The 13,568-nt window shown below is 36.2% G+C and overlaps 1 protein-coding gene across 2 annotated transcripts in view; it reads right to left on the reverse strand.

Annotated features, from left to right (window-relative positions):
- The window catches only part of NVL (nuclear VCP-like), a 41,336-nt gene extending 28,346 nt beyond the window's left edge, over positions 1-12,990 (reverse strand). For both annotated transcript variants that reach the window (XM_010288170.1, XM_010288178.1), the window contains exons 1-11: positions 12,920-12,990; positions 11,740-11,792; positions 11,554-11,650; positions 10,597-10,651; positions 9,799-10,065; positions 8,100-8,226; positions 7,728-7,804; positions 7,310-7,444; positions 5,650-5,751; positions 3,655-3,772; positions 3,032-3,176 (exon numbers count right to left, since the gene is read on the reverse strand). In XM_010288170.1, the coding sequence (XP_010286472.1) occupies positions 3,032-3,176; positions 3,655-3,772; positions 5,650-5,751; positions 7,310-7,444; positions 7,728-7,804; positions 8,100-8,226; positions 9,799-10,053 (959 nt within the window). In that variant the 5' untranslated portion in view covers positions 10,054-10,065; positions 10,597-10,651; positions 11,554-11,650; positions 11,740-11,792; positions 12,920-12,990. The remainder of the gene's footprint in view (positions 1-3,031; positions 3,177-3,654; positions 3,773-5,649; positions 5,752-7,309; positions 7,445-7,727; positions 7,805-8,099; positions 8,227-9,798; positions 10,066-10,596; positions 10,652-11,553; positions 11,651-11,739; positions 11,793-12,919) is intronic.
- Between the last annotated feature and the right edge of the window lie 578 nt (positions 12,991-13,568).

The following is a 13,568-nucleotide window of genomic DNA, read 5'->3' on the forward strand; positions in this document are numbered from 1 at the left end:
AGAGGAAACAACGATAATAATAAAATTACCGATAAAGGAATATACAAAAACAAGTGATGCACAATGCCACAATTGCTTACTACCCGGTGATAGATAGCCCACCCCCGAGCAGCAGTTCCCCCCGCCCAGCCAACTCCAGTTTATATACTGAGCATGATGTTATATGGCAGGGAATATCCTTCTGGCCAGTCTGGGTCAGCTGTCCTGGCTCTGTTCCCTCCCAGCTCCTCGTGCACCTCCCCACTGGCAGAGGATGGGGAGCTGAAAAGCCCTTACTGAGTATAAGCACTACAACTGCACAGCAACAACTAAAAACATCAGGGTGTCATCAACATTATTCTCATACCAAATCCAAAACACAGCACTACACCAGACATCAGGAAGAAAAACTAACTCTATCCCAGCCAAAACCAGGACAACTAGGAAGTAACCAACACTGAAATCCACAAGGCAATGGTATATATTTCCTTTTAGCTCTTAAATGAAAACCAACAGCATCAACCAGGCAACGTCAGTCAGTGGGCAAAAGCTAGTTTTAGTGAATCTAAATATTATAGATTCTTTAAACCTTAGATTATGATTCAAAATTGACAGAGTAGATCTCAGAGTGTACCACAGAGATGCACACAAGTTATCCGTTGAGATATTTAACCCTGTATTCCTGACAACCTTACTCTGCATTGTCTGTTCCATCCCACTTTTATTTATTTATTGAAAAACATTCACAACAAACTATTCTGTAAGGAATAAATAAAATCAGACTTAGGAGCTCTGTCTTTTGATCTTCAGTATCTTTCCCCTACCACTGTCAGTGGAATATAACCGCAGATGTTTCCTGCGTCCCCAGTAAAGTTTCCAATGTGTACACGTCATGTGTTACCTCATCCTCATTCAAAAGCTAAAGTTACACCTACCTATGCAGTTCCATCACTAATACAAAACAGCTCTATGTAACTGACTGAAGTGCTATGCTTCACACTTTTTTTTATGGGAGTTTTTCACTCTCTATCGAGGCTGAATCTTTAAAAACCTCCTTCAAGGTCCACCAAGACCTCCCGCTGTTCTTCTAAGCCAAGGACAACTGAAAATCACACGAATAGTCAAAAAAAAAAAAAAAAAAGGACAAAAGCAAATGTCACTGCACAAATACTGGTGCTGAATAACTCTGAGCAAAGGGATCTAATCAACTTTAAAACAGCAAAACATCACTTCACTGGGAAAATATTTCAAAAAGGCAGCACAAACCAAAGTCGTCAAGATCATTAACATATTTTCTAGTTCCAATGAAAACTAGTTTAAATTATTTCCAGATCATGTAATGTAACTACAGAAAAGTTATGAAAAGAACGAGTTATTAAATCATTCAAAACTCTGACATTATAATACGTTTCCTCTGTTTGCCTCCCCCACTCACAAGGTTCCATTCTCTCTCATTTAAATCTTTATTAGTGATGTTAGCTTGGTTCTCATGAATTTTTCAACCAGTCTGACAACAGCTGTAGCTCATCAAGTGACTCAAAGTGTAAAAAATTAAGAACTGTAAATGGCTTATTCTGAATTTTTATCCTACATATATTATTTTCCTTCATGTGCTTCATAAATGCACAAGAAAACACTGCAAGTAAAGAAGATCTCCAGGTACACCTCCTCATCCGATTCCAACCCCCTCAGGCTGTAGAACCACAGCTAAGCAGTTCAAATCACACTTGCAGCAAGACTGATTTATTATGTGGTAAATCAGCACACTATAAGGACTTCTGTTTCTATATGACCCTTTTATTTTAAAAAAGGAACAAACCTCCCCAACAAAAAACATCCCAAAACCAAAACAAAACAGAAAGCAGGGAGGAGGGGAAAATTCAAAAAATAAAGTCAATAGTTCCTGTAAATCTACACCTCCAGGAAAACAAACAATTGCACAAAATAGTAACATAAATGAAAGTGACTACACTCAACTTGTGAACAATCTCTACACACTATGATGGCTCTCTCATTCACAACTCATGTCCTTCAAAACAGTGCTATTTCTGGGAATATCATATTTTTAACATGAACCTAAGAAATATCATAGAATTAGAACTCTCATCAGTGAACTCTTCAGTTCTACCTCTAACTGCTTGTATTGTTTTCCCACAACCAAGAGCAACGTAATTACTACAGGGCTGTAGATCTGGAGGAAGAAGGAGGGGAGAGAAAAAAAAAAGTGGAGGCATGGCCAGAAGGCAGATGGGGGGAAAGGGTGGAATAATGGCCAGTAGTGCTGACAATGCAAAGTGACTGATACCGCAAGCAGAACAGTTTGCTTTTTCAACCTAGAAATGATTAGTTGAGCTAGAAGGAACTTATCCTTTAACCTTTCTTTCCTTCCAATAACAAGATAAGCCACAGCCGTTTTCACACTTCCTTTTCTGTGTTTTCTGCTGTTGTGGAAATGAGTAGCAGTTCCTTTTTAATTACAAAAAAAAAAAAAAAAAAATTAATCTAGTCTGACAGTCACAAATCTTTGGAGTAAAAAGGGTCAGTTATACAAAACAGGATGACTGCAGCTCAGCTTAATGCCTGGACTGGTGTACTTCCATGAGGAATGGAATGGAAGAATCTAGGCCTGTTGCTTAAGGTATGTGCTTGAAAGGATTAACAAACAGGCTATACTCAATTTATGTTCCTAATTTAATAGTTACATAGGGAGCACCAAAACCAGAATGTTAAATATATATTTTCTGTTGTTCAGGAAGTTAATTCCATCACCTATACTGTTAAAGCACTTGCAAAGCCGTTAACATAATGCTAAAAGCAGATCTGCACACAAGAAAGGAAACCACCCCAAATGTAGACACAGCTACCAAGACAAAGAGTAGATGCACACTGAATGTGTTCTGCACTTTTCAGTGTGTGCTGATCCATAGGTGTGTACAGGCACAAAGAGGACTAAACATGATGAAGTACTTTTCCTCAATTTGCATGTTAACTTATACATTATTTCCTTATTTATTAATTAATCAAAGAGAAGCTTAAACTTTGTAACACATACTTTTCTCTTGCCGCTTCATCTGGGATCCCTAAACAAATTTCTCGATCAAATCTACCAGCTCGCCTCAGTGCGGGGTCCAGTGAGTCAGGTCTGTTAGTTGCTCCGATAACAAGGATCTGGGTAGTGGCAGCCACATTATTCAAGTCTAAAGGAAGGAAGGAAGTTAGTACTCATACTCACTGTCTCAACTTTGTTCTGACATCTATGTGACTGTTTCTGCAGCACACAATAATACTCAGAACAGCAGAGATAAACTAACCAACAGTCATACTAAACCGCTGTTCATCCTTATTTCTGCTACTTAGAATTTGCATTTTGCACAGTCTAGCAAAAATAAGCATTTCAAATGACATTTGGCACATTTTCCCATTCTATCTGTTTATACAACAGACAGGCTTATATAATGCTGTACATTCTACTGTGAAAATAATGTAGTAACATCCCCTCAAATTAGTGAGAATCTTCCCACCCCACCCCACGCCCCCCCGGTAAACTGTGCCAAAATATGAAAAATTATTACCACTATGTCCACTAAAGTAACCATGAGTCACTACTGAAGGAAAGCAGACAGTGAGACTGACAATTAGAAAGTTTAGCTTAGTATAGATGTTCCTGAGACTGACCATCCATACAAGTTAGGAACTGAGCAACAATTCTCCGCTCCATGTCCTTTGACGCAACTTCTCTTTTTGGAGTGATTGCATCAATCTCGTCAATGAAAAGGACACATGGTGCACTGGACTAGGAACAAGAAATATTAATAATTACAAAATTACATTGACATAATGTATTTTGAGAGAGATGGAGAACTTTTTCAGATTTTCTGTTCCATAATTATTACTGTAAGTCTGCTGCACAATCAACCTGCCCTGCAACAATTCTGTTGTTCTTATTGACTATCTGGAGAGCCACTAGACTACAAAAGTGAGCTGAGGCTATGAAATAATTAAGGCATGAGATTCAAAATGTCTCTAGATATTGTTTAAAATGTAAAGGTACCTCTATGCTGCTTTATGTTTTCCATAAATATTCCATTGTGACTGCTTACTTGCTTAAGTCCAAAAAAGGAAAACCAGACAACAAAGGTCTGAATTGTTTTTTTGTTTTGTTAGTGATATTAGAGCTGTGGAATTTCAAGAGCTAGTATTACTGACAAACATAATGAAACAAAAGGAGCAGTAGGTGGTCATGAAAAATGATCTGCCAACTTCTAGATTACTACAGAGCCTGACCATGTTTCAAAGAGTAAAAATGGGCAACTCCTACAAGTGTTCTAAAATTCCAGGTACTTCATGTTCATAAAAAGCCTACAATAATATAGGGTAACAACTACGGTAACTAACAGAATAGTGTTTAACTGACATAAGATTATTAATATTCTCAAAAAGTAGTAGTAGTGCAAAGCAATACTCAAGGAAAACACTGGAATCATATAAAAAAAAAATTAGTATTTTAAAACCTATGCAATCTGTGTAATCAGGTAGCAACTGCGCCATCTAGTTGTCATTCACTTTCCTGCCACCTGATAGAGCGGAAAAAATGCAACTAAGCTAGAAGGATTCCACTATACCTTATGCATGTACTGTGCAACTATGTCTTTTTTTCCCTGCACAAAAATCGGTAAAAAACTTAACTGAATGTAAGGGACTACAAAAAAGGCAACATTTTATTTTTAAACATGTTTTATGCAAGACATTTTATTTCTTCAAAAATAGCTTTCATAGCAATTTTCCCTCAATCACTATGCATTCAAAAGATATGTAATTTCTAAAAACTCTGTGCAATCACTTATTTAGTTTTATTCTATACAACATCTTAACAAGGCTTTCTAAAATTTAAAATGTAGTATCAACTGGAAACATAGTAATCTAACAGCTTCACAATCAAACCTTTTGCCCCATTTAGCATACTTTTATACAGGAACATAGTTTAAACACCTATATACGGTTGTTGTGGAGAGTAGAAAAATGGAATAAAGCTGGAAAACCAGAACGTTCTCAGAGATCAGGAACAGAAAACTCTCGTCGTGAAATAAAACATTAACCACATACTAAAAAAAGAAAAAAATCTGCATTTGTTTTAATTAAAATCATCTCAACCTGTCGGTTCTCTTTGCTTCTCATGAATTCTGGAAGTTTCACCAAACAAGACTCAACTGTAACTTGACTCCTGCTCCTATGACATTTGTCCCAAATTTCTTACTTTATACCTAAACTCCCAAAGTCTTAAGTACCTCATATTCACTCAAATTCCACGACATACAAAACGAGCAAAAAAACATTTGTAAGAAAAAAGCACAGTAAACTGCTCTTACATCTTTTCTATTTTTATATATCAAGCCAAGCAGCTCCAAATAGGTAAACAATTTATGTTGCTCCTTTACACTGATATGATGAACTATCTTTTGTCAAGATTTCAGAAGAGTAATCTTTGTGCTCTGTGACAGCATGACAGTACAATGGTATTCTGGTCCCAGAAGGGGAGACACTATGACTTGTGTGCAGCAGTATAAAGAATCACTCACTAATATTCACTCAAATTCAAACCACAGCGAAGTATGAATCTTTGCAAAGAAAAGAGCAAACAATTCACAGTGTTATTTCTAACAGGTGTCTCACCACAGCCTGTTCAAACAATTCTCTCAGTTTCTGCTCAGATTCCCCTGACACTCCAGACACCATCTCCGTTGCTGCCACTTTCAGCATAGGGAGCTCAAGCTCCTGAAAGAGACAAGGAACGTTGTACTATTTATCCAGAGGTTAGAAACGTTGGCTGTCCTAGGGGACAAATATTTTCCAGTACAACATCTTTTACACCCAAAGATTATGTAATCAAGACTAAATCTTAAAGAGCTCTTAAAAAAATATTAGTAGTATCCTCCAATCCAAAATGGGTCTGAGCCATTTGGGCAAGTGAACAGAAATAGATACTAAAACCAGGTTTCCCTAAGTCAGTTAGAGAACGACTGTACTGTCAAATAGCTTTGAACCTTGGTGCATATACAAGACATATATTTCAGTTCATTTTTGGGCTCCCTTCTTGAGAAAACTGCCTATTTCCAACTGTAATAAAACATTACTTAGCAGTGCGGAAGAGATTCCTACCAGGTTTATTTCCCTTAGTCTTGCTCCAGAAATATCTAAGCAGGACTGTACAGTAAGATACTTGTGAAGTTCACACTCAAAGTTTTCTGCTATTAAAATTAAATGAACAAAATTGTAACTTTGATAGATGCACATATAAAAAAATCCTAATGTAGACAAATCATAGCCAGCAGAGGCACTAGGTGGGGCTTGGAGGAGGTAATTTGCCTTGAATAACTACTGACAATATCTTATTTAAGAAAATTATTTAAGAAGTAGTCATTAAATTTATCTCATCTCTGAAAAATTTTCACTTGTGTCATGTTTCTTCCCCTAAATTTAGTAACCTTCCAGGATACAAACACCCGCTGAAGTATTAAGTATCGTAGATTCAACAGGTACCTTTATACAATAAGGCATTAAATGGGAAAAAACCAGATCTCTTGAATTAAAACATTTGACATATCGTGTCAGAAGGGTCTAACCAACATTTAAGTAATAAACACCAGTAATTTCTTTCAAAGATAAAAGCTCTGGTACAAAAGTTTGTAATTTACATTAATCTAAATTTAAGGTTGTAATGTGACATTTAAGGAACAACTGTACTAAAGACAAAGAGATGTCCATGGTTATCACTGAATAGCCCTAAATTGCCCCTAGATTTATTTCCAAGGCAGGCACAGAGCAGCACAGCAGCCCCACCACACACCAAGCTATGAATAATATCATATGCACTGAAATCATTAGTTTGACATAGGCAAGGCAACATCCAGTTCTGGAATTCAGAAATCACTGTTTAACAGATGCAACCCAACAAGCACCAATGTGATGCCTCATAAAAGATGGTAAGGTTGAGTCCAGACTTAAAACAAAACATTATGCTAAATTTAACTACAAGTATCTTCCATTTATAGCCTTCTCAATACCCATGCTTGTATTGTTGCCCTGCGAATGCCTAAAAAAAATTAAGTCAAACATAAAATCCTGTCACTATGTCCATTCTTCATATGAGGTTCTTTCAAGTATAGATTCAGATGGAATTTAAACAAAGGAAGTGAAAATTAATATATTTTAGACTAAGATAGGAAGTAGAGAAAAGAGAAAGGGATCTAATGTATCATGAAGGAGAATTATTTTGTTTCTCTCTAAATATAATTCAGAAACAGAAGAAACTGTACATGTAAAGCTATCTCACCCCAGCAATTGCCTGTGCAAGTAATGTCTTTCCACATCCTGGTGGTCCATGTAAAAGAAAACCACGAGGTGGAACCACACCTAAGTGGTTATAGACTTCGGGATGACGGACATGAATGAGCATCTTGCATATTTCCTGTAAAGGACAAGAGACACCTCTATTTAAATTGAAGAAACTAGTATTATAGATTGCTAGTATTATAGACAGGCCAAAATAAAAGTAAGTTTGTTAATATAATTTCAGTGACTCCTTTCAGAAAGATTAGTGAAAGAAAACAAAACAAAACTTTCTTGCTGTTGGTATAAGCAGCTATTCTCAGTGCCATGCAGATTAATTCTGCCAGATTTCTTGTTTGTCATTTTTCATGCAACGTTTTATTCAGAGCATTAAGTGTCTCACAATTAAAATTTTAACTAACCTTTAAAGTTTCATCATTGCCTCCTACATCTTCAAACTTCACTGAAGGGTGGTAAAGCTCTGGTCCCTTACTTCTAACTGTTAAGGAAGAAAAGTTATGCAAATTTAGACATGGCGTAACAGTAGTTGCTAACACCGAAAAAGAAAGAACTCAGCCTACGGAATTAGCTAAGTACACGGAGTAGTATTATTTTTTGGTAGTAGACACAGGACTGGAGTATTTTTTAGTACAACAATTTAAGGTTAAATTTCTTAACAAAATGCTTGAAGTCACTTCTCTGCACCCCAGTGTAAAACACTTCTCTGGTAACAGGATTCAACAGTCAAATACCATCTCTTTGTTTGGAGCAGCACGCCAAAAATAACTTCTCACCTTTCTCTTTAAGTAAGATAGCATCAATTTCTCCATCTACATCTGGAAATTCTTCTTTTTTTCTTTTTGCTCTCTTACCCTTTGTTTTCTTTCTTTCACTCTCCAAGACAGAGCACTCTGCTGATTTCTAGGGCATAAAACCAGAATTATATATATAAAACCTTCCAAGTCAGTGAATTTCTGCAAATACTTAAAGGAACAAAATGTGGAAGTGTCTATAATGCTTACCTTACACGTATTATATGAATAAAGACAAGCAAGCCAGGAATTTAACCCCTTCTTTTTGTAGAAAATACTTTAACTTAGGATTTGTCTTTTTTCAAGAGGGTTAATTACACCAGTCACTTTTTTTTGCTAAGAACATACACTTAAAAGCAAAAAAAACCCTCAAACAACCCCCCCTCAAAAGCCCCCAAACCACTAACCAAAATCAGACACCAGTTACTTGCATACCATAGAGCAATCCGTTTTGGGGATGAATAAAACTGTATTAATGTATTTATATTATTTATAATAATGTATTATTATATTAACTGTATTTCCAGTGGAAACAATTTTTATTAGTAGTACGTTATGAGTTACTATGAGAAAATATTCAGTACTTACACAAGTTAACTGCATATAAGGAAAGGACTAATACAGGAGAAAAGAAATAAAAAGATGTTCAATGATGAAGGGGGGGGCTGTTGTTTTTTTTGTGTTCAGTGTTTTATTTTTAAATACAGTATTGCAAACATTTTACAATTTGAAGATCTCCCTTTTATTCAATTTCTCTATATAAGAGGATGCAGTACGACTAGGATAAAAGGATGATTTGTCAAATCTGCCTATTCAGTAAGCATTTTCTCCAATTAGAAAGGTAGATGCAAATGTAGTTCTTACTTCAGATAAAAAAAAGAGCGTCCTGCCAAAACATCTGGTCAGACAAACAACATAAATGTTATCTCCCACACATATATCAAAAGTTTTCAATAGCTAAACAAAGTTGGTTTTTATTAAGAAAGAAAAAAACCTGCTGGGGGATATCACAAAGCAGGCAATATTTCTGAATGGGGTGTAGCACCTATTTTTAACTGCTTTATAAATCAATGCAATTTCCTTTCAACTTCGCCAACTCTTGCCCATCCACAAAACTTCAGCTTTCTCCAGGCTCACCAAGACTTAACCGCTCGCTAAGGGAGACCACAGGCTATGGCTACAGCAAGCCACATGCTTCCTAACTAGTTAGACTGGTCACTGGCAAACAGAGTAAGTATCAGCTAAGTTCCACTTATCTTTCTCTCAGTATGGACACTAATCTGGGTCTCCCTAATACTGAGCACTACATTCCTCAAAAAATGTGGAGGAAATTATGAATTTCATGACTTTTGACCTCCCATACAAACATGCTTGAAACAGGCCGGAAGGTTCAAAAATCACTTCTGACACAGCAGAACAATGGGCTAAGCCCTTTCTTCAGAAACCAAGCTAAAAACAAGTACTCCACTGGGCTTAAGACAATCTTTCCTTTCTATTTAACATGTTCACTATTTTTAAACACAGCATGCATGTTTGTAATAAAAATAATGTGTTTTAAAAATCCAGGAAGACAGACAGTCCTTTTGGTCTTAGTATCACCCTTCAAAAGCTGGTCAAATTACACAGGACATTATATTCATGCTTGCTACTTAAATCACATCGGGTTTGTAAAACACAGTACCTCAAAAATCAGTTTCTTTCCATCTCCTTCTCCATCCTCAGAAAGGTCAGTGAAAAAGTCTTTTCCACACGGAGTTTTATCAATGAACCAGCCCCCTTCAGAGGTGCGTGTTTCAACTCTTACTCCTGGTGAGAGGGTGCTTGTTTGAGGTGCTGTTTGCACAGGAGGGGGGGTTTCCATTCGTTCATTTTTTGGAGTGGTTGGAACAGAATTGGGATTTCCTTTCTTGTATAAGCTGAGCAGGGAACTGTTCATGTGATTTGTAGACTGCAGATTAATGTATTTTAGAAGAAAATATACAGATTATAACTTGGGATTGTTTATATTAAGAGGCCAATGAAAACTACTTCATAAACATCATTTAGCATTCTCCCTGCTGGAGAAAGTAGTTATGCATCTTCCAACCCACTGAAAACCAAAATGACTGCATACAAAACTACATCTTCTGGTTGAAGACACAGCAGCCTTTGTAATTTACCCTGAAATGACCCTGTTAACTGACAGTCACCTTATAGTAATAGTCAGATATGTCAGTTCCTTCAATCATTTCATTCATTTGATAGCCAAGTCTTTTGGGCCCTCAGTGTGCTTTCCTCAAAAGTGATTCCCCACGATAGGTTCTTCCTTTTTCTTCAGAAAATACCTCCTTTTAGCTCTATATATTCTCCGCTGGAATTGCCGACTCTGACTATACCTCATCTTCATCTCTACTTTTAAACCCTCCAGGTGCATTATAATTTCACAACATAGAATAATGTGTTCTGCAAATACAAATGATCATAATAAAATAAAACTTACTAGATCTTCTGGATAATCATCGTAATCAGAGTCATCTGTGGCACTTCCTGCAGTCCTTTACACGGAAGGAAGACAAAAACTATTAACATATCAGAGCAGAACTGCAAGCGAGACACCCACAAAACAGAACAAATGCAATTTCCACAACGTGGTTCCCCACAACCATGGTAAGTAGCCTAAGACTGGAGAAAAAAATCCTGACTAGCATGCTCTAAACTTATTACTGTGAAGGGTTAAAAAATGCATCCTTTCCAAGTTTGTGATGAGTTGGATCAACCTGGCAACCTGGCTGAAAGACAATCCTAAAAAAAAAGTGATGTCAGATCAATCTGATTCAGTTCACCAAGACATCACACAATTACCAACACTGTCACACGAGAAGTGGTAGCAAATCACTGCTGAACTAGACTAGTCCTTCTGATTACAATGTCTTAATCTTCCCATGAGACCCTTGATATCTATCACAGGTTACAGAAACCAGAATGGTCCATGAGACTATACACAGGGTTAGGAGTTAGGAAATCTGAATACTAGTCTCCTAGCCAATGGCTATTTGCTCTGAATTGCTCGTCTTGCAGTCTTATCTCTCAGATTTAGCCAATATCTTTCACACCCAAGAAAGATTAAGAACAAAACAAAGGAACTGAATCATATAAGGACTGGGCCCTTGTACAGAAAACTATCAAGGAAGCTCCAAGGATATTCACTAATTCAGGGCTGTATGTTCCCCATAACGGAGAAATCATGATTGGCTCTAGTATCTGCTTGTCTTCAGTGAAAAAAGTGCTTCCCTTAACTACAAGTAACTTTTGATGAAGACAAGCCTATGGGAAATCAAGGATCTATCTGTAACCTTGAAACTACCAAAATTTAATAAGATGAAGACAGCATTTTTTTAAAGCTTTCTAAATGCTAATGGCATTATTAAAGTAATCTAATAGTAAAAATTCTTCTTACTCATTTTTGTCTTGTTGTCTTGCTCTTTTTGCCACATGTTCAGCTTCTAAAACTGCTAAATCTTCACGTTCTTTTTCATTACTGATTATTCCAAACACTGGAAGAAAAAGTTTCAAACATGTTAAGAAAACAGCCAAAGCATAATCAAAGAATTTCGCGTCTTGGACATAATACTAACAGAATTACCTTTCTCAACTTGTATTCTAAAAGCATTTCTTTTTCTTCGTCCATATTCTGCACTGAAAAAAAACCAAAATAAACAAGTTACACCTACTGCTTTTCCCCCTCAACATATTGTAAGTTGATACCCAAGCTTCTACACAAGTTCTTATTAAAAACCAGCTATGTGAAAGCATGTTTCTTTTTTCTTAAGCCTGGAATAGCTCAATCACTGGAATGAAACAAAGCCACTAAACTATACTTGTCTCTAAAGGAATGTTTACTAAAAATTATCATGGTCCTCTTTAACTGTAGATATAGAGAAGCAGCAATGTACAAATGAGCACACTGGATTCTATTTCACAACACTATCAATTTTTAAATTTTAATTCAAACAAGGACATCAGGACATAGGACTACTATCTAGAAAGGACAGTCCAGTGAGGAATAACTGTGATAATTAATAATGGTCACTAGGAGGAAATATGATTCAATGAGCATCCTTAAAAGCAAACAAAAATCATCAACCTTTTATCTTCACTTACTGAAGGTATATTTTATTTATTTGCTTTTACACAACAGCTGAGAGAAGGAAAAAAAAAAACCCCAAGACCTGTAAGCATCCCAAGCAAGGGTTTTGGTCCCTTTCTCTAACTCTAACAAGGCACAAATAAATAGAACATGAATAAATATACTTCTCCACCTTCATTAACTCCCACACTCATCAATGATCTGCTGAAACACAACCTTGCTCCCCACCCAGAAAAGCATAACATCCTAAAAATAATGTGGCAAGACTGACAGTCCTGCTGAGCAAGATTTAATGTCTTACTGAATCCTGTATGTCCCCCATCTGCCTGCACTGAAGTCTTGTTTTCCTTCATATTTTAAGCTCCCTGAGGTAAGGGCCAACATGCAGTAATGCATCTGTAACCATTTAATTAAAAAAAAAAAAAAAAGCAGCAACCCACAAAACCCAAACCACAACTAGATCTTCCAATACCAATGCATTAATAAAATATAAGTTACTAAATATGTATCAGAGGAAAACACTGGAGTGGAAATGATCTTACTGTTTCAATCAACTGGCAATGAAGTTAACACAAAGAAAATTAAGATTTTTATTAAAAATACACAAATGCAAAACAGCAAGATAACACAGTCCATATTTTTAATGTAGAATATAAGAATACAAATCTTTGCTCACCTGTATGTTTTCTGCAAATCAGATGCTAGAATTCCAATGTCAACATACTGGCCACATTTACTACTTGCAAGATACTGAAATGAAGAATTTTAAGCAGCAAATAAAATCTTTGTCAATTATTTAATCAGAACAGCTAGTCCAAATATGCCTATTTCAAATGGTACCCTTCTTGGAAGTCAAAATGAAAATCAGAAACAGCTTTGAACTGCCTTGGAACCCACTAGAGAATATTTCCTAATGAACTGTTTCTAAAGATGCAGCTAACTAGCTGGCTACATTTCCCTGGGAAAAGGAGCATCCTATATTCTGGTGCTTGTGCCTTCTGCTGGTGCAACTCCGTTGTTTTCATTTAGTATGGAAAATCACTTTGTAACTCACACACCATCTTATTATCAATCCTTCTAAACTTCTTGATTTCTCTCAGTTAATCTTCTTTTGGTTTAGAACTCCTACCTTAAAAATGGGACAATCTACACCAATTAGTATGGATACCGTCATGATAAGAACTTTAATCTTTGCAAGATGTTTCAAAGAATAATATAGAAAAGTATATAAATGAAAGTGAATTGTATCAAGCCTTTTTTTTTCCTGACAGCAGCTGTTTCAACACATTTTTGAATCACAAATTGTGAAAGTGTGAGAAAATCTA

This window comes from Phaethon lepturus, unplaced genomic scaffold (genome assembly GCF_000687285.1).
Source record: "Phaethon lepturus isolate BGI_N335 unplaced genomic scaffold, ASM68728v1 scaffold17950, whole genome shotgun sequence".
NCBI classification, from domain to species: Eukaryota; Metazoa; Chordata; class Aves; order Phaethontiformes; family Phaethontidae; genus Phaethon; species Phaethon lepturus.